This window comes from Protomyctophum parallelum, assembly GCF_964188405.1.
Source record: "Protomyctophum parallelum genome assembly, chromosome: 3".
Taxonomy (NCBI): domain Eukaryota; kingdom Metazoa; phylum Chordata; class Actinopteri; order Myctophiformes; family Myctophidae; genus Protomyctophum; species Protomyctophum parallelum.
The window spans coordinates 25,706,114-25,729,037 of NC_139698.1; the positions used below are offsets into that span (position 1 = coordinate 25,706,114).

Consider the following 22,924-nt stretch of genomic DNA (forward strand, 5'->3'; position numbering starts at 1 on the left):
TGACAGCAATGGTAGGAAAAAAGATTGCCAACTGTTTCCTATATTCGGTATTCGGTTTTCGGCCAACTGTTTCCTATATTCGGTATTCGGTTTGAATGTATGTACGAATGTAAATAAAAGGAGTCCCTATTAAAGCATGAATCAGTTCAGTCTTTGCATCAGTCTTAGCTCGTGTTCAGCAGTCTGGACAGTAAACACCATATGGAAACTAACTACATTCCTAGTTGATTTGAAATTAAATTCAAATAATGTTATTTCTAAAGATATGTCTCAGTCTGGACACAATGACACCAATGACTGATTTACTACAGATCTACAAGCTCACAATGTTCCATGTCGCGATGCATATCACCTAAGAATTAATTATTCACACCTGTGTCATTACCACAATGACTGTATACAAATTCAATTCACAGTTAATTGTGTGGACAGTCAGTCCTAAAGATCGTGTGTGTGTGTGTGTGTGTGTGTGTGTGTGTGTGTGTGTGTGTGTGTGTGTGTGTGTGTGTGTGTGTGTGTGTGTGTTTGCGTGTGATGGTACACTATGCCTTCCCAGTTTTGTTATCAGTTTTCTTTGCCAATTTAACTGTGTGTGTGGGAGGTGGTACTTTATTGTGTGGTATTTTATTAACCGTGTGTGTGTGTGTGTGTGTGTGTGTGCGTTTTTGGTTCCAGGTGGTTCCACAGGGACATCACAGGTCTGGAGGCTGAGTCATTACTGAAGACTCGAGGCGTCCATGGCAGTTTCTTGGCCAGGCCCAGCAAGAAGATGGTGGGAGACTTCTCTCTGTCTGTCAGGTAACAAACTTCACAACATCACACTACTCTGTTTCCATGTAAACTATATAGGCCATCTTACCTTTCTTAAATGCAATGTTGTTTATAGTTTAGTTTTCCACTTACAGATGACAATCGTTTGTCTAGGTGAGATACTGGGGTTTGATCAATCATCTCATCTCAATGTGTGAATTAAGAATGATTACAGATACAACAACAACCAGATGTACTAAATCTCACCCCTTCAGAACAAAGTCAGAATCCAGCCACTATTTCCTGTCTTAACAGACTTTGAAATATAATATATTATTTAATAATATTGCAATACAGTGGAAAGATATTAAGAAACAAAAAGTGTCACTTAATAGTACATAAGCTAGATTTGAACTTCACAGTTCTAGTGCATTATAACTGACTCAAACACAGAGATTCTCTGTTATCTCTGTCTGTTATCTCTTCTCCTCCATTTGTCCGTCTTGCTTTTTGATTCACGTCATTATATCCTTGCTTTGTTTCTATTACACTATTTATTAGATTTTGACTGTATTGCCTTTATATGGACAGACAAGTGGAATGTTGCTATATTCATTCTGTATTGTTGCAATGAATTTCGATTTTCCACATTTTGTCCTTTTGAATGGACAAAACGCTAAGCCTAGGCTTAACGTGCAGGCACTGCGGATTCACAGTAAGACAAATGTCATCGCTGGTTTGGTTAAACTGAAATGTGAATAAATTGAACAGCAGGCATTGAGTTGGTAAACAGTTTAGTTGGCTATACACAGAGTTACAGCACCAGTGCATGGCAATTTAAATACATGCATAGTTTGATAGTACATCAAAAGGACAATTTATGGTAGAGTGAATCTGACATTATAACTTTGGAAGTAAGCTCTATCTGGTTTTGAAGAGCTGATATACTTCCCCTTCTGTTAATATATGCTGACGTTTGTTCTCATTTCCAAAGAGCACCTGTATATTGTGATTATTTGTATATTGTGACTCACCTACTGAAAAAGTATTCAAAAACACATCACTATTTTTATTATAGATACTAAATGAAAATATCCTTAATACACTGTGCTCTACCAGGTGTTAACCCTTCTAAGTGCATTATATAATAGACATATCGTCACTCATTACATACTACTAACAAAGGTTAGTATCAAAAGTGCTACCAAACGGGTCAATTTGTACTCTCTTAGTCTTACGGATTGATTATTGTTCCAACAGCTGACATTAGCAGTCAAACAAGGCACACATCACAGAGTCATGATATTATCTTTGCATCCTGTTTACAAAGCATGGCTGCTTCAGTGTGGATTAAGGACACAGGATAGGTTGCAGTAGGTGTCTATTCGTTTCATACTTAAGAATGGGATTATTTTTCAAATTGTACATAATAATAAGACCCATTGGGTCCAAAGAAAGCAGTATAGAATATATAAAGACAGCAGTATACTGTATTTTCCCCAAAGCCATTTAATCACTTAATTTATACATTGTCATAGGATAGTGTCATTTTGAACATAACAGTTCTTACATAAATTTTTATCATTATCATTGAATGTAATCCTTGGCTCTGGACACTCCTGCCAACCCGGGGAGAGCAACGGACTGACCTCCTACTTCCTTCTATGCATGAGGAGTCTTTTCACCTGACAGGGGGGAGTTTCCCTGGTTGGACGTATAAGCGCATGGAAGGAACACGTTTCATTTAGAACACGTTCATCATTTATATTATAATGACATGCCCAAAAATAGTGGGTTAACCCATTTTGGGTGGGAACCCCTTTTGGTGTTTTAAACATTATGTTATACTTTAGCTATTGAAGAATAGCAGATCTACAAGCTACAAGCTCATAGCGCGGCACTCGGTGCCGCGCTATGAGCTTGTAGGTCTGCTATTTTGTAGAATCGTGTTAATGGGTTAATGTTGATAAGGTGTCGCTCTGCCACTCACTCACGTCCTTCCCTCCAGGGTGGGAGAGATCGTGACCCACATCCGCATCCAGAACACGGGAGACTACTACGACCTTTACGGAGGGGAGAAGTTCGCCACGCTGTCGGAGCTGGTGGAGTACTACACCGCAGAGAACGGGGTCCTCCAGGACAAGGATGGCACCTTAATCGAACTCAAATACCCCCATAACTGCTCCGACCCCACCGAAGAGAGGTCAGTACTCAGCGGTCCCTATCGTTCTCTTCTCTATCTCTGTTCCTCTTTCTCTCTCCTTCTCGCATTTATGGTATATTTATAGCAAAACCGTTATTCGGGGGCTAGCTTGTTTCATACACAGGGAGAACTCGGTCTGTGAATTGTTTTTAAATTGTGCAAATTGTCTCCACATGACTGAAAGAATGCTTGAAAGTAATTATTTGACAGATGCACACGGCAGAGACACTAAGCATAAAGGGTGTGGTCAACATACAGTACGTTTCTTATGCACTGGGTTCTCCCCATCCTCAAAGTGTTCAGGGCTAGCACACTAGACGTAGTTCCGTGGTTAGGTGGGCATGCACACAGGTCGTAGAGTGTGGTGTTTTCAGCAACCTATTGGATGTGAGTGACAGTGTGAGTCAGTTGAAGTTGAACACACACTGTCCAGACTCAAATCTATATCATCAATGTCGGGCAGAAACCTTGTATCTATGTTTTCATGTTTAAAAAATAATAATTAATGCCTTATTTTGTACTTCAAATATTCTCTACAGAAGTAGAGAAAATACAAGCCCATAACGTGTCACGATGCAAGACGTGATCTTGTACATCATCTATTTTAGCTATTTTTGAAAGTGGTGGGTTTCTACATATTTAATCATTGAAAAGTTGTAACAATAATTTGTGACTAAATAATAACTACATTGAAACCATTGAAGCACAGATAATCCTTTTCAATTTCCTGAAAAGTAACAGTTAACAGTTTTGGACATAAAAGGTTTCTGCCCTGTAGGCTAGCAACGATATGGCCCACTGCTGTCAGTTTGTAAGCAAAGTATTTCTCCACGTGTAGGTGAATGTTCAACTAAGGCTGTAATAAATACACTGTATGTAGGCCACAAAGTCTTCCACTCTGTTTACAGCATGAGGCAAGTCATTGGAGGCCAACGGCACTCCCTCTTTGTGACTGTCTGTCTTGATTGCAAAGCATTTTATGAAATTCACTGCTCATTGTTTACTGCTCATTTGTTCACACAAACACATAGTGTTTGTTAATATTAGTGTGGTTTGGTTTGTCTAGTGCAGGGGTTCCCAAACTTTTTTGGACCAGGTACGTCTTTTGGGGTAGATATTTTTCCAGGTCCTCGCAACACAGATAACAATATATTTACAACCACAAGCAGTGTTTCCTGCAGGAAAAAGCTTTGGCATGGTGCTGGGCGCAGGCCGCAGGGGGGCCTTCTTGTGTCGAACATTTTGATTAATTAATTAATTAATTAGATTAAATAATTAATTAATAAGATTAATAAATTAAGATTGATTTGTATTATTGCTCTTGTATTGCTATTGGAGACACTGGGGGGACACTGGGGGACACTGGGCAGGCACTCAGGGGGACACTGGGGAGGCACTGGGGAAGCACTGAGGGGACACTGGGGAGGCACTGGGGAGAAACTGCAGCCACTGGGGAGACATTGGGGAGGCACTGGGGAGACACTGGGGAGGCACTCAGGGGGACACTGGGGAGGCACTCAGGGGACACTGGGGAGGTACTGGGGAGCCACTGGGCAGACACTGGGGAGGCACCATGGCGGACACTGGGGAGGCACTGGGCAGACACTGGGCAGACACTGCAGGGCAGACACTGGGGTGGCACTTGGGGAGGCACTGGGGAGTTACTGGATATTTCATTTTTTTTTTAGGGGGCTTGGGTACCCCCTGGCTATGCGTCGCGTACCCCTAGGGGTCCGCGGACCCCACTTTGGGAACCGCTGGTCTAGTGTGTCTCTATACATTTCAATCTGTGCATGTGTGTCTAGGCTTATGCGCAACGCATAGGTCTAATTCACTCATACGTGGGGCTTGTACTCTTGTCTCTCTATCTCTCTCTCTCTCTCTCTCTCTCTCTGTTATCTAACTTCCCTTTCTGGCTGCGGTTGGAAACTTAAGTTTTGACACATTTGAAAGCAGTGACCAGACCCTATTCGTCTTCCTCTCTATTGCACATCATGCCATGTTCTCTCTCTCTGTCAGTATCATGGCCTCCACCAGCAGACCAAAGTGGCTGACTATGCGGTGCAGATAATGTTCCATTCAGCTTCCACCTATCTCTGTCCATCTCCCTATTCTTTTTTCTTTTCTTTTTTTCTTTCCATCTCCCTATTCTTAGAAAAAATTATAAGCATGTTATTGGTTCATTACTGTGTTGTGTTCATTTAAAGTCATCATCGTACACAAGCTGCATCATACATTATCAGTTATCACAAGTGCTGGACATGAATTCATGTCAATATCTCCCCTTGGTCCCAGTACCGGTTAATGTTTCCTGGCGGTTGTTGCCTCAGATGAACTGTAGTTTTAGGTGTTCAGTGATCAGATGTTAGAGAAGACACTTTTACATCACTAGAGCGGTGCCCGTTGGGCACTGGTCTACTTGGAACGATGCAATTTGGAAATGCATGCCCCACCCACATATTTTGTCTGTGTCCCTTTTATGCCCATATATGGAGTTCTGTGCAGACGTCAGAACATACAGTATATGGACGCTGGGTATAGGGCCCTGTCCAGAGCCCGGGCAGAGACCCTTTTGGGGCGGTTCTGAACAACCGTGGGTCCGACTGACTCGACACCGGGCACTGCACCCCCTGTGGTGGTGTGGAACGCGTGTGTCGAATTTGAAGTCGGTGGGGCGAACGGTTCTCGAGTTACGTGGATTAGAGACGTACAGACGTACACACACGCACAGAGACTTGGTGCATTTATAGTTAGATGTGTGCAACTGTTATGGATTCTGTGCGTGAGTTTGTTGCTTCGTTTCTACAAGTTAACTACTCTCTTCTCTACATTACATGATCAACACAACAGCTACTTTAGCCTCAAACGCAGATAGAGAGGGATGGAGACGCAAAGAGAGGAAGGGCGCTGTGTGTGTGTGTGTGTGTGTGTGTGTGTGTGTGTGTGTGTGTGTGTGTGTGTGTGTGTGTGTGTGTGTGTGTGTGTGTGTGTGTGTGTGTGTGTGTGTGTGTGTGTGTGTGTGTGTGTGTGTGTGTGTGTGTGTGTGTGTGTGTGTGTGTGTGTGTGTGCTTGCGTGCGTGCGTGCGTGCGTGCGCGCGCGTATCACTTATCGGTGAGAGGGGCACAAGCAGGCTATAAATAACTTGTCGTCTTCAGCCACGAAAATCTGTCATCAGAAAATTTTCCGACCGCAAAGCAGGAAGTTCAGATGAAGAAATCGAGAACTGCGCCTAAATTTAAGTGACAGGCAACCGGCCTGCTAGCTAGAGAGAGAGAACAATCTTTTTATAGTTTCACAAGACAGTATTACCCAAAGTGTTAATGTAACACAGCTTTGTTTGCACCTTTATTTAATTCCTATTTATATCCAATATTTATTTGTAAATACATTGTGTTATTTTGATTGTCTTGTTCCACTTCTGCTTTGGCCTAAACGTACGTTTTCTCATGCCAATAAAGCTCCTTTGAATTGAATTGAAATTTTAATTGAGAACTGTGTGTGGACACTCACACACTCGCACTTACAGTATGCGTCGCATACATACACACACTAAAGGTCCCCTGCACACTGGCCGCGTTTTCGGATTTTTAGCTGCGTTTTTCCGTCGGTTTTCCGTGTCCAGTGTGCAACCACCTTTACTGCCCTGTCTCCGCACAGAACATTGTTACTAATATTATAATCAGCCGACACCACAAACATCTGTAACCTGCAAACCTATCTGAATCTGAGCAGTCAAAGCAATTGCTTAAATAATCCTGTGCAAGTGTATAGTTGGTCAATGCTATTATAACTTGTGTTGATTCATTTAGTTTATTTCAGTTCAGGTAGAGGAACAGGCCCTATAGTAACAACTTAAACATCATCACTACGACTCTCTCTCTCTCTCTCTCTCTCTCTCTCTCTCTCTCTCTCTCTCTCTCTCTCTCTCTCTCTCTCTCTCTCTCTCTCTCTCTCTCTCTCTCTCTCTCTAACCCAGGTGGTATCACGGTCACCTTTCGGGGCCCGGCGCAGAGAAGTTGCTATTGCAACGCGATGAACCGGGGACGTTTTTGGTGCGTGAGTCTCTGTCTAAACCAGGAGACTTTGTACTGTCCGCCCTGACAGAGGCGATGACCAAGACGGGAGTTAGGAGGGTGTCCCACATTAAGATCATGTGCCAGGTATTGCTGTCTTCTTCCATCTTCCAGTGTGTGTGTGTGTGCGTGCGTGCGTGCGTGCGTGCGTGCGTGCGTGCGTGTATTGGTCTGAATTATTATGTTTAAATGACTGTGTTTAATATAATATAGGCATTGTAAATTACAGAAAATATTATTTATATTTACAATACCTGCTATTGCTATACTGAAAATAATTAACAGCCCCCCCCCCCCCCCCCCCAAATCTACACATCTGTAGATTCCCTCCACACAAAAGTTCTGCTATCTACACGTTCACAACATGCCACGTTGTAGATCTGCTATTTTCACTGAATATTCGCCCCAGCATAGGGATCCTAGGGTTCATGTCATGTTCCTGTCTCTCATACACGCACGCACTGGGGCATTCCCAAGGTTGTGCAGTTCAGAATAATCTGAAATAATTTCTAGATTTCCCATTCTTACGCAACAATGACTGATCAGTTCCTGGTGTAGAGATGTCATACAGTATCAATAAGAATATGTGTTAATAGGTACTGGAGAGTATAGGAAAACTATGACTAAATATACTGTCGATTTTGTCAACAAATAGAAACTAGACTAAAATGTTAGGAAGGGACTAGTGGACAAGAGATCCAGTATAAGTCATTTTACACTTGGTTGCATGCTGAAACTTGGTTGCGACGCATTGTGAGCTTGTAGATCAGCTATTTTCAGCAAGTGTAAAATCAGCCATTGCATCAAGGCCCGCCAAAACACATTTTAGTCGACTAAATCAACTGTCGATATAGTCGACAAAAATCGTATGATATTTAGTCGACTAAAACTAGACTAAACACTAAAACATTCCAGGTGACTAAAATGTGACTAAAACTAAATGAAAACGTTTCAAGAGACTATGACTAAAACTAAAATAGAAATTTGCTGCCAAAAACTGGTTGTATGGCACTCAGGGATGCATGGGAACTCTTACTAAACGTGTGGTTGACTCAACATACAGTCTTCTCTATCTTTGGCGTTGTAGAATCCAAATAAAGAGCTACACACTGACATGGTGCTTATTTTCATAGGTTATGTCCTCGTGTCGTCAGCAAAGCATCGAGGGCTTCTAACTACAAAGGTTATTTTTAGCCTGTGGTTCACCTCACAGCGAACACCATGCAAGGCCTCATTTCTGAATGAGAGACACTGTTTGCACTGCGTGTGTTTGTAATGTGTGTGTGTGTGTGTGTGTGTGTGTGTGTGTGTGTGTGTGTGTGTGTGTGTGTGTGTGTGTGTGCACGGGATTACTAGAGAAGCATACAAAATAAAAAAAGCTACTACAGCACTCGGGTCATTTAAAAAACCTTTAGTAGGTGCAAAGTAAATTGGATGGATCAGGATGGTGTGTGAAACCTGAAGGTCTCACAGTGGTAAAACTCAGATCAAAGCCTTTCTCTGTCCCTCTATCCACTACAATAGAGATACACCTACCCTAATACATCATGTCCTGCTTTTATTTATTTTCTGTACTTTCCATTATACCTTTCTTCTTCTTTTTTGAAAAAATGTAGTCCTGCGTTTGAACTTAACCTTGCTGCTGCTGGTGCTATGAGGGTGATGACAATTCATGTTTTTCCTCCCGTGTGTGGGTTTGACTTTATGTAAAATATATTTATATATATAATATATTTGGCCAAGCATGCAATAAATGTACTTAATGTTCTTATGGCGTGTGTGTGTGTGTGTGTGTGTGTGTGTGTGTGTCTGCGTGCGTGCATGTATAGAATGACAGGTACACGGTGGGAGGATCAGAGACATTCGACACACTGACAGACCTGGTGGAGTTCTACAAACGTAAAGGCATTGAGGAGATCTCTGGTACATGGGTGTATGTTAAACAGGTGAGCTGCTCTCATCGTCTTTATGCTCTGATCTGTCTTCATATAGTATATAATTGTGTGTGTGTGTGTGTGTGTGTGTGTGTGTGTGTGTGTGTGTGTGTGTGTGTGTGTGTGATGGGGGATACAATACATATAGTGTATAATTCTGTGATCAGCATAATAAATGTTTCTGACAGACTCAAGACAGACTCAAGATGACATTGATGTTTTTTTTTACTGTATACTGAGTGCTCGTTTCCTCATTGTCTCTCCTCCTGTCTCTCTGCTGTCTTGTGTGCTCTGTATTCTCTCTGTGGCTTTTGTTCCTGTTCCTATCTGACACGCACGCACGCGCACGCACACGTCTGTCTACAGCCTTATTTCTCCACCAGGGTAAATGCTGCTGACATTGACTGCAGAGTGAAGCTGCTGGACCAGACAGCACAGGGGGAGAAGGAGGGAGCTGCCGCCGGGGAGAAGACCAAAGCCGGATTCTGGGAAGAGTTTGACGTGAGAGGATGAATGAAGGAATATGTTGGACTTTATACATGAACCAGTGGTTCCCAAAGTGGGCCCCAGACGTCAGCCAAATGATAATTAGGAACCAAATGGACCCTGATGGCTCTGTAACTCAGAGAGTGTTCATATGGAACCAAATGGAACATTGATTTTACAATTTGAATTGGCGTATCAGAGATAGAATTGCCATTAAATGTGGGCCTATAGACTAATGCATGTCAAACTGAGGGTCCTTGAAATTAAAATGGTTGAAAATCACTGCTAGAGCCGTAAAAGTATTCTCTTATGGAGGTCCTTGGCATATATTTTCAAATGGGGGGTCCGCAGGCTAATGAGTATCTTTTTGGGGGTCCATGAAAAGGTTTGGGAACCCCTGACGTAAAGCACTTTCAACCTGGCATCAGTGTTTTGGACATGTTATTATAGAAAAGAAACTGTCAAAGCATTGTGTATAAATAGACGATGTACAAGCTCACACTACTTGGGCTATTTTGGAAATAGGCGTAAGTGATTAATTTGTCAAGCTCACGTTCAAGACTGTGGTGTAAAACTGGAAATCCGGTTTGCAGCAGGGCATAGAAATCACACACACACACACACACACACACACACACACACACACACACACACACACACACACACACACACACACACACACACACACACACACACACACATCCGCGATAAATGTGACACATGCCGTACATACGTATACTACTTTCACTGTTGTTGGATCTGCTGTGGCCTGGAAACGGTTTGCGTGCGCTTGAAGTTGGTGACGTCTGTGCACGTCACTGCAGGTCCCATGCACTGATGTACAACATGACCACAATGTGCATGATGTGACCTCATAGCTTCTGAGTATCCTCAACCCTCGCTCTGACCTGACTCCGCCTGATGGGGGCGCTGTTGAGTTCAGGTTACCCGGCCTCTCACTCACTCCACCACAGAATCAGGTCATCTATAAACTGAGTACACTGCCCTCTTGTGGTGCAATGCCGTCATTACATTTCTCTGTTCTCTCCCTTTCTCTCTTGTGTATGTCTGTCTCTCGTCTCTCTCTCTACCTCCTATCCCGATCTCAAGGCTCTTCAAAAGCTGGAGGCAAAGGTGAAAAAGAGCAGAGAGGAGGGTCAGAGGCCAGAGAACAAGAGTAAAAACCGATACAAGAACATCCTTCCATGTAAGGACAGACACGGTTCTGTTATTTTATATATAGTGCATAGATACTGTCATACTGTCATACTGTCAATTGGTGAATCGCTCCCTATCTAACAATACCAACTCTATCTCTGTCTGTCTCCCTCTCTCTTTCTGTCCCTCTGTCCCTGTCGTTCTACCTTCACACATCCACCTTGTTGCTGTATCGTCGCCCACCTATCTTTACCCTGTTCCAGTCAATGAAACCAGAGTCATCCTGCAGGACGCTGATCCAGAGATCATTGGTACAGACTATATCAACGCCAACTATGTGAAGGTAGGTAGGCTAACTCTGCAGAAGAGCTTTGGACCAGTGGCTCAACGCTTTTTGTCAAATGTGTTTTTATTAAGAACATAATATTACAACAATGTACATTTGGTTTTCTGTGCAATAAAATCCAAAGATTTTACAGAAGAAAGTACAGAAAAACATGCAACCAAACAAAAACCTTATAGTACCCACAATCCCTCCCACCTGTTTAGTAACAGTAATCTGTGGCTGAGTTCACAAGAACTTGTCCATGTATAGATTCATGTTGTGTTTTTATATATTTTCTGGAAAAGGTTTAAAACTAAAAACGGTCCTGGAAATTATGAGTAAAAAGGATGAAACATATAAAGTAAACAAACTAACAGAACTTCCGAACTTCAACTTACGTTTACGCAACACAAAGTCCAAAGTGCGTTCACTGAAGTGTTGTGTGCGTTTGTAGAACACCCTGTGGGAGCCGGGTCGGTCCAAGGTCTACATCGCCACACAGGGATGCCTCGCAACAACCGTCAATGATTTCTGGCAGATGGTGTGGCAGGAGCAGACGAGGGTGATCGTCATGACGACGAGGGAGGTTGAGAAGGGAAGGGTCAGTATCGGAGAAGTTCTATGGAAACTCATTTGTGTGATCAAGACCTGAGTCTTCGTATTATAAGTGGGATAATAAAAATAAAAAACATGTTGTTTGAAAGCATGAAACATGCTAAAATCTTCCTTTTAGTTTTTATACTTTATTGTTCAATACTTTTTATCAATAATGTCCTGTTTTTGTGTGAAATCTCCTATTAACATTTGTAGAGTGTAGTGGTGAATGTTGGAGACCACCTGATGACCTCTCTTCCAGGCCAAGGCTTCATCCATTAGAAATGGATTATAAATCGCATCTTTGATGTATTTAGAAACGCATCCTTTCAGTTTTTATATAAGATGATGTCCGGCAACATATGTGATTGTTTTTCTCTTGTGTGTTGATATATTCATGAAAATTGAATACGATTTAAGTGAAAACAAAAGTCCTGACTCTTCTAAATGTGACACACACACACACACCTATAGGTCAAATCACAAAACATTTCACAGGATGCACATCATTTGCCATTTGATTTTTCTGTTTTTCTTTTTGTCTTTCTTCTTTTTTTTACAGTACTGACGTTAATTCCTTTGTTTATTGTTCTTTTTTATTCAGAATAAATGTGTACCATATTGGCCAGATCCCCAGACTCAGATGACCAAAGACGTGGGGCAATATGTGGTCACCCATGTATCAGTGAGAGATGCTACAGATTACAAGGTCCGAGTCATGGAGATCGCTCCTAAGAACCAGGTAACCCCCCAAAATATCAATCCAGGTCCTCAGGGGGATACTATACTGCACTCAGTGGTGTAAAGTAACTAAGTACATTTACTCAAGGACTTTACTGGAGTATTTTCAGTTTTCAGTACTTTTACTTCTACTCCACTACATCTCCGAGGCAAATATTGTACTTTTCCTCCACTACAATTATTTGAAAACTTTTCTTTTTTTATTTGAATTACTTTGTAGAGATTACTATTACAAAACAATAACATACATTAACCACTTCAACATTTTGGCCATTTGAAAATAGAAGTCTAGACTGTACAAGCTCACTGTTTTCTATTTTAAACTACCGCTATTCGCTACTGGATAGATTGATTGATTGATTGATTGATTGATTGATTGATTGATTGAGAACGACTGTCTGTGGGTGTGGTGGCATCCTTTCAACCTGAGAGAGAATGTAATAGGCCCTGCGGTAAGCCCCGCCCGCTCGCTCAGCTGCCTCGATACCGTTGTTAAGCAGGACAAACATCAGCGAACCTCCATTGAGGACCGTGTTATGTCGGCGTTTTTCCGAAGAGGAATAGAAGCATTCACATCAACAACATTCATACTATAATAACGCCATGGTGAAACGTTGCTGTTGGGCGTCCTGCAACAGTGCTTAATAAGTACCCAGAACGTTTGGGGCATTTCTTTTTATTCCTTTCCCCGTGGGTGCGCACATCATGCACATGTCAATGTTTACATTCTGGAGGTGGAGGACGCGGCGGTCACTCATTCACCCTCCCTGCTACTAAATCATACTATTAACGTCAACTTTTACTAAACAATGTTTAAATCAATCGTCTAATAAACAACTAACAACTTACCTTGGAGCAAATGGTGTGCTTTGTAACTTTCTAATCTCCACGCTCAGTTGCTTGTGTTGGTCTCCAGCCTCCAGTCACGTTCCCTCCCACTGCGGTTCAGAAAAAGAACGCTGCTTACCATTTTCTGCACATTGTATCCAAAAAGTGAAGGTCCGCTAATGGTCTAAACTATTTTGAATTTAGGAACGGCAAAGAAATATTTATTAACAGTTTGTAGAATTTACAGTACATTTTAAGCACAAACTCAATACTCAATGGTTGAAGACAGTTATGTGGCTGCCGTCCAACACAAGCAACTAGAAAGTTACAAAGCACACCATTTGCTCCACGGTAAGTTGTTTGTTGTTTATTAGACGATTGATTTAACCATTGTTTAGTAAAGGTTGACGTTAATACTAGTATGATAGTAGCAGGGAGGGTGAACGAGTGACGCCACCGCCGCTTCCTCTAGAATGTAAACATTGTGCGCACCCACGGGAAAGGAATAAAAAGAAATGCCCCAAACGTTCTGGGTGCCTATGAAGCACTGTTGCAGGACGCCCAACAGCAACGTTTCACCATGGCGTTATTATAGTATGAATGTTGTTGATGTGAATGCTTCTATTCCTCTTCGGAAAAACGCCGACATAACACGGTCCTCAATGGAGGTTCGCTGATGTTTGTCCTGCTTAACAACGGTATCGAGGCAGCTGAGCGAGCGGGCGGGGCTTACCGCAGGGCCTATTGGGGACGTATTTGCCATCATAGACCTGCCCTAAGGGAGGGTGCTTTTGGCCGTGTTTGGCATCACTGTGTCTACTGCTTTTATACATTTTCACACTGACTAGATCTCTCACCTGATCGGGGGTTTTTATGCAATATTCCACAATATCTATAAGGCCACAACGTGTCACGATGCGAACTGTTGTGAGCTTGTATATCTGCTATTAGGTCTTTTACACAATTGCTATCTTACTGGCACAACATCTTTTAAGAAGTGGGCCCGCGGCCAAATACATTTGGGGGTCCTTAATTGCCTTGACATGAAAATGTTTGAGAACCACTGCCTTCAATGTGTTCACAGTCAAGCGCCAGTCGTACCATCACGCACTACCAGTACCTGAGCTGGCCTGACCACGGCGTCCCCCAGGAACCTGGGGCTGTCCTCAGCTTCCTCACCCAGGTCAACAGCAAGCAGGCCGAGACCCCAGATGCTGGACCCATGGTCGTCCACTGCAGGTACTTGTCTGTCGGCTCTGTGCAGGCTTCTTTGTTGATGTGTTTTTCTCTGCATGGAGAAAGATATTAGGAAAGCTGAGAGGATGACGACAGTTTAGGAGAGGTGCTGGAGTTGATGTGATTTGTCATTTGATCCTATAGTCCAGCTGGCCGTAGGTGTGGTTCCAGCTATGTACACACCATGCATTGCACAGCTGTTTTATATAAGCCCCGTTCATACTTTGTCGTGCAACAGTGTTGCGTGCCGACAACGCGTGATTATGAATCCCACCGTAGCTCTAGGATAGAACCGTCTGATTGGTTTCCGGACAGTCATAGTTTTACTGAGGTTAGGGCAAGGCATAGTTGCAAACCGTCGATCACAGCGACTATTAGCCAATCACAGCGGGGTTTGCCTTGAGCTGAGGTGGGATCATAATAACACGCCGACAACAGCCGATCTACAAGCTCACAAGGCATCATGTCCGCGAAGCCTTGTGAGCTTGTAGATCAGCTGTCTTCGGCATGCGACACCATGTCGGCTCCACGGCACCGTTGTCCGATGAAGCATAAATTGGGTGTTACTACTGGACGGGGCCAGATCGGATCAGGACATCTAGATGCAAGGAACCTACAGGAAATCCAGAGCAGGAAATCTGCACTACAGAATCCTCTGTTTATTCCTTTACAGTTAATGAATGTAACTCTGTACGTGCACACATTGACTATATGCATCCTGAGTACACATGATTCTGGTGTGCAGTGATGATGTATATGTTTTGTGACCTTGGGGCTCAAGCACTATATTTAGCAGATAAGATAAAGTAGCTTTTCTTTATGCGTTTCTGAAATGTATTCTTCAGGACACCTACCGGCTCCCCCCTTTCCTGTTAAAGTGCTCCTTTTGCTTTGTTTGTATTTTAGTTTGAGAGACGTTTAGAGAACAATGTTGGGTTTGATGAGAAGAAATCAGGCTTAAGATTAAGCTTATTTCATTTACAGATTAACAGCATTAGGTAACATAAAGGTTTTAACTTAAGTCAACTGACAGTTTATCCTGAAGGAATTCTCCCCTTGTGATGTCATGCAGGGTACAGAGGCTGCTTGTGTTCTTTTTCAGAGTTGTTGGTCAAGTGATTAAGTTTTATTATATGTTATATAAGTATTGTGGTCACTTCCACTTCCACATTCTGAACCGTGTGTGTGATTTGTATATGATTCTTAATTTCTTATACAATGAATTTGTGGAATGTGTACAATGTGTTTATCTATCTAATAGTTACTTCAAGTCTTTAAAGTCTCATTGTCTGCAGTGTACAAAATGGTCAAATTAGCACCTTGAGAAGTTGTGCTAACCCTTTTGTGGGTCATGGATACATTTTTATGGGCTTGAGTAAAAATCCCATTTTCTTTTCCTATATATATATATATATATTATATAAAAGGATTTGAATATAATTTTATACATTTTAAAACAAATAACAAACAAATCTAAGAAATCCCATAAATAAAAACAATAATAATTAAGTAATGAAAATGTAATGCAACGTTGCACGAAGCCAGCAGCTGTTTAACATTTTTCTCAAGCTGATAGCATCCACTGTTAAAGTGACCCTAGCGTTTCACTTATAACTGCACTTAACTGTGATTTACAGACCTCCATCTTCAGACCCCCATGTGCATTTCGATCCCTGTGTGTACCTTCAGACCCCTGTGTTCCTTCAACTTGCTGGGATTGAATCTCCACCAGTGTCCGCCTCAGCTCTCGGAACTCAACTGTCTAATTTAAATGAAGAAGTAAAAAGTATTGAACTGTTCTGTGAAGCCTGATTTATACTGTCTCTTTCTCTCCAGTGCCGGGATCGGTCGAACAGGGACCTTCGTGGTTGTTGACATGATCCTGGAGACCATTAATGTCAAAGGTACAAAAGAAAAACGGCTCTGGAGGTCTATAAAGCATGCAGATACCCATCCAGATACACATAATAATCCACAAACATTACGTTCTTTGCGCACCAGAATATTGTTGGCTACAGACGCATAGGAAAAGGCTAGGTTGTCTGATGTTTTTATGAAATGGTAAACGGTGCATTCATATAGCGCCTTTATCCAAGCCGCTTTACAGAGATTGTGCATTACATTTACCAATTTACCATTTACATTCACACACCGATGCCGGAGGAAACCATGCAAGGCACCAACCTGCACATCAGGAGCAATTTTGGGTTCAGAGTCTTGCTCATGGACACTTCGACACTAACTCTGGGGGAGCCCGGGTTCGAACTAGCAACATTGCGGTTCCCATCCGGTCACTCTACCCTTCAGCCAGTGCCGACACATACAGTACTAGCCTACCATATTTTGCAGCTATGATGAGCCTCTTCAGTTAGGCTTATATATGGCTTTAAAAGATTTTAATTACCAGTGAGAAGCAATGTATGAGAAGCAATGTGCAGTGTGGTGTTTAACCCATTCTGACCGGGCACCCATTTTGGTGTCAGCATCATGTTATGCTTTTAGCTATTGAAAAATAGCAGCTCTACAAGCTCATATCGCGCCACCGAGTGGCGCGATACGAGCTTGTAGGTCTGCTATTTTTGAAAAAATCGAAGAGCGACTGACATTTTTAGAATCTGATCTCAGGTCAGAATGGGTTCATCAGACCAGTGTGTGTCCGGCGGAAACCTCGTATGAATCTGATCTCAGGTCAGAATGGGTTAAAGGCCAGTCAATTATTTGACCTCTTGTAATAACTTAGCAGGCTCACTGTATTAATTAAAAAAAAGACCCATCAAAAATCGGAAAAGGACAATCAATTAACCTAGAGCAGCGGTTCCCAAACCTTTTTGGTCATGCACCCCGTTACCTCCCGATCTAGCTGATGCACCCCCCACATGGAAATATAAATTGCATAAGCTATCTAGAGACATATATATTTCCTTTTTATCCACATATATGCACATATTACTGCTTGTTTTTTTAATGTCGTTGCCTTGCTTTTCTTTTATTCTCCATTGTTCTGTAAAGCACTTTGAGCTGCATTTCATGTCATGAAAGGTGCTATACAAATAAAGTTTTATTATTATTATTATATATATGCACATATATGAACCTGCATAATATATGCAGCTTAGGCTATATGCTGCATTACTTGCCATATATTGGCATAATATGTTAATATATTCCCACAGTTTGGGAACCACTGACCTAGAGTGTAGAGATGCACTATGCAGTCATGTACCAGCATATGCTCCGAATAAATTGTTATTCAACTTTAATCCCCCCCCCCCCCAAGGCCTGGACTGTGACATAGACATCCAGAAGAGCATCCAGATGGTGCGGGAGCAGCGCTCTGGCATGGTGCAGACGGAGGCCCAGTACAAGTTCATCTACCTGGCTGTGTCGGAGTATATCGATGCTGTGAAGACTCAGTGCACTGCATCTATGGTGAGTTATCTTTTTACCATATATCCTTTAAAAAGCAGACGCTATTCAATAACATTTAAATTAAGGTCTGAAAAAACTGTTTTAATAATAACCAAATAGAATAATTGTTTTTTAATATTTTTTTCTTTTTATGGATAGCACCTTTTAGCTAAAATTGTCACGATATCAGTCTGTTGTACACTTTTATTATGTAACCTTGTCCTAGTGTTTCCTGTTTTCCCTAGTTACTGTTCTGCCTGTCTTGTCTCACCTCCCTGTGATTACTAGTTTTCTCATGTGTCCTGTTAGTCTCCCAGCCAATCCCAGTGTTGATTGTTGTTCTGTTGCACCTGTGTCTAGTCTTTATAAACCTCCCTGTGTTCAGTGTTTCCTTGTCAGATTATAAGTCATTGTTACTGTGTATGTCCTGCTACACTTGTTATAATGAGTTTCATGTTAATAAATATATTGGACTGCATCAGTTTGCCTGCCTGGTTCTGCTTCTGGGTCCTCACCTGACACACCATGACAAAAATATGCATTTATGTCCAATAAAATAAGCTGTGAGTCACATCGCTGTATTTGCAGTTATTTTTTAATGTTGGAGATCAACAGCTAAATCTAAGCTTGATATGCTTACTTTGTTCGGTTGCATTTACCGTCAAGGTTAAACGTAGTGGCTAAATGCCTAAATACAAAATGTAATGTTTTTTAAAAGAAAAATATCTTCAGGATTATATTATGATATTCTGTAAATGTCAATAGGCCTTTGAACCTATTGCTGTTGCTTTCAAGATATGGGCTAGCCCCCTTCCCCATGATATGGTATTATCTAAAGTGGACGATGTGAACGTTGACACAAAAGCAAAAAAGAGAAAATCTCACCTAGCCAATGACCTCATTCTGTAAATTAGTCATTCTATACCCACCCTGTCTCACCCTGTCTTTTTCTCTATTATGTGTGATTTTGTTTCTCCCCCCAGGAAACGGAGACAGAATATGGGAACCTACAACTTAAACACCCAGTAATCAGGAAAGTGTCAAAGTGAGTAAAGTTAAAGGGTCTGTATTGTCTGTCTGTCTGTCTGTCTGTCTGTCTTTCTGCCTGTCTATCTGCCTGTCCGTCTGTCTGCCTGTCTGTCTGAACAGATGTACTCACACATGAACAGAAAATGAGTTAACATTTCTATTCTGGTTAGAATTTGTCTTACAAGGGCGCCCGGTGGCCAAGTGGTCCAGGCGCATGCCACATAATTTATAGGCTTTGGCCTGACAGCGTGTCGTGTGTTCGAGTCCCGTTCATGACGACCTTTGCTGCATGTCTCTCCCCTTCACTCTCTCCCTCTTTCCTGTCTATCTTCACTTGAAACTATCAATAAAGGCAGAAAAGCAAAAAAAAATTAATAGAAATCAGCCAAATGTCCTCACAAGTATAGAAGAGCAACATTATCTGTGTATGTTTATCAGTCTGATCTTGTGGGTACACTCTTGCACATACACACGCACCCCCCCACACACACACACACTCTTGTTAAGTATGTGTCCGTTGAACTTCCCTAAAACGTTCCCATGTCCTCTCTAAAGTGAATTCCCACAATGGTTCAAAGTCCTCTGAATCACTGTCCTCATCCAGAGATCAGCACTTTTAGAGGTTGCACAACATTGTGATTTGTACATAGAAAGACATGCAGAGTTGTGGGTGTGGTTCCCAGTCTGAGAACAAGCTCTCCTGCTGTTCTCTATTGCAGTGACTCTCAACTTTTTCTCTGGGCCACAAACCCCCATTTCAGAATCGACTTTATTGATCACAGGTTTACATGTGTGAAGAAGTGGGTGAAATGTGTTTTCGTGCCAGCTCTATAAGTTTTGTTGCTTTGAGAAAGGAGAAAAGAAAGGAAGAGGGGGTAGGCAGGCAGTGATAGCAAGGGGGGAAAAAAGTAAAGAAAAACACGTTAAGGAGAAGCAAAGGTCCAGTTGGTTTTAATCAATGATTTACCTCGAGGTAAATCAGGTAAATTGAATTGAACATGCATGAATGGAAGAATAGATCTATTCTTCCATTCATGCATGTTCAATTCAATTAAATTCAAACTTGATTAGCAGACTCAGGTCCATAGAGAAACATACTGTACAAGGGGTAAACATACAAGAAATACGACAGGCAATAAAATCATAAAATAATGTAACATAAATACATAACCCACAGGCAGAACATACAGGCACTTTAGCCAGTGCACCCTTAATCTTGATACAGTGAACAGCTCACTGAGGGGCTTGAGAGTGCCACAACGGTTACCACAATCATACTGTTTGTCGATACATCCAGCCTTTGCATAAACTTAAACATTACATTTCTCAGTGCTTTAAAAGTCCTCAGTCCAGCAGTGACAAACATGTGACTAGCACTGCCCCCTCAAGTCAGATTATCAGAGAGCTCTGCCTATCGATATGTCTGTTGATACAGTATCTAAATTCAATGTATGGGCTTGAACTGTGTGGAAAGTCGGAAACTATGCAGATTTTCTTTTTATATCTATATTTTTTGGGGGGCTTTTTCTGTCTTTATTGATAGATTGAAAGTAGGTTGACAGGAAATGGGGGGGGGGGGTGACACGTACTGCAGCAAAGGTCGTCGGGATCGGGACTCGAACCCACAATACGCTGATACCCACAATAGCCGCTAGGCCGGCCCAGGCCATGCGAAAATCTAAAATCAAACTGCATTGAAAAACCAATACAAAGCCTTTCAGTCCCTCATATAGAGGGTATGCGCGTGACATCATCATCAAACCCGGAGGTTATGCAGGAATGCCTACAGAGTGGCGACAAACTACTTTCTGGCCTTGACAACCCAATGAACCCATGCATCCAAACAGAAAAGTCCTATCTGATTGCATGAAACAACGTTAAACAATGTTAAACTCACTTTGCATGTTGCTTTGCCACTCGACGTGCCATTCACTTTAAGCATGCGCATACCCTCTATTGGGACGGCATCAGGATTGGTTTTCAAAGCAGTGGGTGTAGGTTTGTCAGTGTCCGTTCTTGCCGCTGTTCTAGCTTGAATTTAGATGTCACCAGAAGTTTGGGAAATACTAGTCCACTAAATTCCATTTCAGGGTGTCCATTTAGACCCCATTGTTTGCCACTTGTCGGCAATGAATAAGACAAACATAAAAAGTCCATAGACCTGGCTGCCACAAGACGTCATGGGAGGCATGAAAAAGACAAATATACAGTCCATAAACTTAGCTGCCACATGACGTCACAGGGGAAAGCCAGACGTTGGAGAAGCTAGCGTCCCTCAAAAACAGATGGGAAACAAACATACACTCAGACAGTCAATAAATGCAATAAGCTCTTCTAGCCTATTTCTACTCCATGATTGTCAGTGGTCTTTGGAACTACAGTCCAGTTTTGTATGATATCTCGCATGTCCCTCTTCTGTCTGTTGACATTCCTCTGTGAGCAGAATAAAGGTGGGTGTTTGTGTGGAATGGAAAGGCAAATGTGGGTCAGGGCGGGCTCTGCTATATGCAGTTGACTGGGATAGAATAAACCAATTAGGAAATACATAAGAGACAGAACACACACTGTTGATGTGTTCAATCAACTCCCTTTCACTCACTTGTCTGTTAATTAACCTCTCTTATACCCCAGGCCCAGACTGAGGCAGAGATTTATTACATTACTGTGTCTAGTCAATCTGTCTGTGCCTATATATATGAACCATAATTTACAGACCCTAATTCCATTATGTGTGTCCAATACCATGACTGGGATCACATCAAACAAACGCATGAAACACACACACACACACACACACACACACACACACACACACACACACACACACACACACACACACACACACACACACACACACACACACACACACACACACACACACACACACACACACAGAGAGGCCCCTTTTCCACCGGTTGGGAACCGGTTCAGTTCTTTTTGGTTCTTAGTCCAAGAGCTCCAAAATTGGAACGTTAATTATGAATTGAGTGTGCAAAACCATACCTATATTAAATTGTTATCACCATGAAACTTGCCCAGTTGATTACTTACACAAAGACAATGATGTATTGTATTACAAATATAAAAAAATAAAATATGCAAATTAGGCATTATATAGGAAAATATGCAAAAGAAAAAAAGAAAAGGCTACTACTGTGGAAGGGTTATCATATATTAATTTACTTATATTGATCCTATAAAACGAAAATAACATCGCCTGGATGCAACTGGGACATATCCTCAGTGATGTATCCCAAGGTCATCGGGGTTTCGGGTCTCTCGAACATCATACCTCTCACTCGGGTGACCCAGCCGGGGTGATCAAGTCCTGACTTACGTCCCAGTAGCTACCCTCGATCAGACCACTAGGGAAAGACAGGGCTGCACAATCCGTTGGGACCACTCCGGAACTACTATGCCCTGACTGAGAGGTACTATTCTGGTATGTGGATGGACTAGGCTCTGTGGGTTGCCTCCTGTCCGGGCCCCTCCTACGTCTCACCAGGTCCACTCCTGCTCTCACCAGGAGTACCGCGAGGACCTGTGCTTTGCACCAGACTCAATACACTTTAATATAGGTATGGTTTTGCACACTCAATTCATATTAACGTTCCCATTTTGGAGGTCTGGCTCATGGACTAAAAACTGGTTCTGAACTGAACCGGTTCCCAACCAGTGGAAAAGGGGTCACAGAGTTATACAAATATAGAGAAATTATTGGTTGAAACTAAGTGACTTGTTGGATATCAATGCATTTTCTTTGTTATTTGTTTCTAGAAACAAGGACGATCTGTATGAGAATGTGTCCAAATCAAAGAAAGATGTGAAGAAGCAGAAATCAGAGGAGAAGAAAAGTGGTTCAGTGAGGAAGAGATAGGAGCGGAGAGGCGGAAATTACTTTTTACAGAGATTTAACATATTATTATGTGTACCGGTATGTATGTAATGTCTGTTGCTTTAAAGATTGTGTATGCCTTTTAAGAGACTTTGCACATAATGGAATTAAGTTTTAAGAAAGGAGAAAATCATATAATCATGCGACAACAACCTATTGAGACTGTTTGGACTGAAAGCAAAGTGCAACTGTGATGTATACATGATGAAAATAAAAAGATTATGTTTTTGGGAAAAGGTTATCTCTTTTATTTTATTTGATAT

The 22,924-nt window shown here is 42.0% G+C and overlaps 1 protein-coding gene across 8 annotated transcripts in view; it reads left to right on the forward strand.

The window, feature by feature from the left end:
* Positions 1–22,888, forward strand: part of ptpn6 (protein tyrosine phosphatase non-receptor type 6) — a 28,804-nt gene extending 5,916 nt beyond the window's left edge. For all 8 annotated transcript variants that reach the window (XM_083761332.1, XM_083761336.1, XM_083761330.1 and 5 more), the window contains 14 exons: positions 676–798; positions 2,759–2,953; positions 6,931–7,114; positions 8,857–8,973; positions 9,328–9,462; positions 10,558–10,654; positions 10,869–10,948; positions 11,385–11,531; positions 12,129–12,266; positions 14,178–14,332; positions 16,166–16,233; positions 17,607–17,758; positions 18,721–18,782; positions 22,544–22,888. In XM_083761332.1, coding sequence (XP_083617458.1) covers positions 676–798; positions 2,759–2,953; positions 6,931–7,114; positions 8,857–8,973; positions 9,328–9,462; positions 10,558–10,654; positions 10,869–10,948; positions 11,385–11,531; positions 12,129–12,266; positions 14,178–14,332; positions 16,166–16,233; positions 17,607–17,758; positions 18,721–18,782; positions 22,544–22,643 — 1,753 coding nt within the window. In that variant the 3' untranslated portion in view covers positions 22,644–22,888. The remainder of the gene's footprint in view (positions 1–675; positions 799–2,758; positions 2,954–6,930; positions 7,115–8,856; positions 8,974–9,327; positions 9,463–10,557; positions 10,655–10,868; positions 10,949–11,384; positions 11,532–12,128; positions 12,267–14,177; positions 14,333–16,165; positions 16,234–17,606; positions 17,759–18,720; positions 18,783–22,543) is intronic.
* Positions 22,889–22,924: the final 36 nt, after the last annotated feature.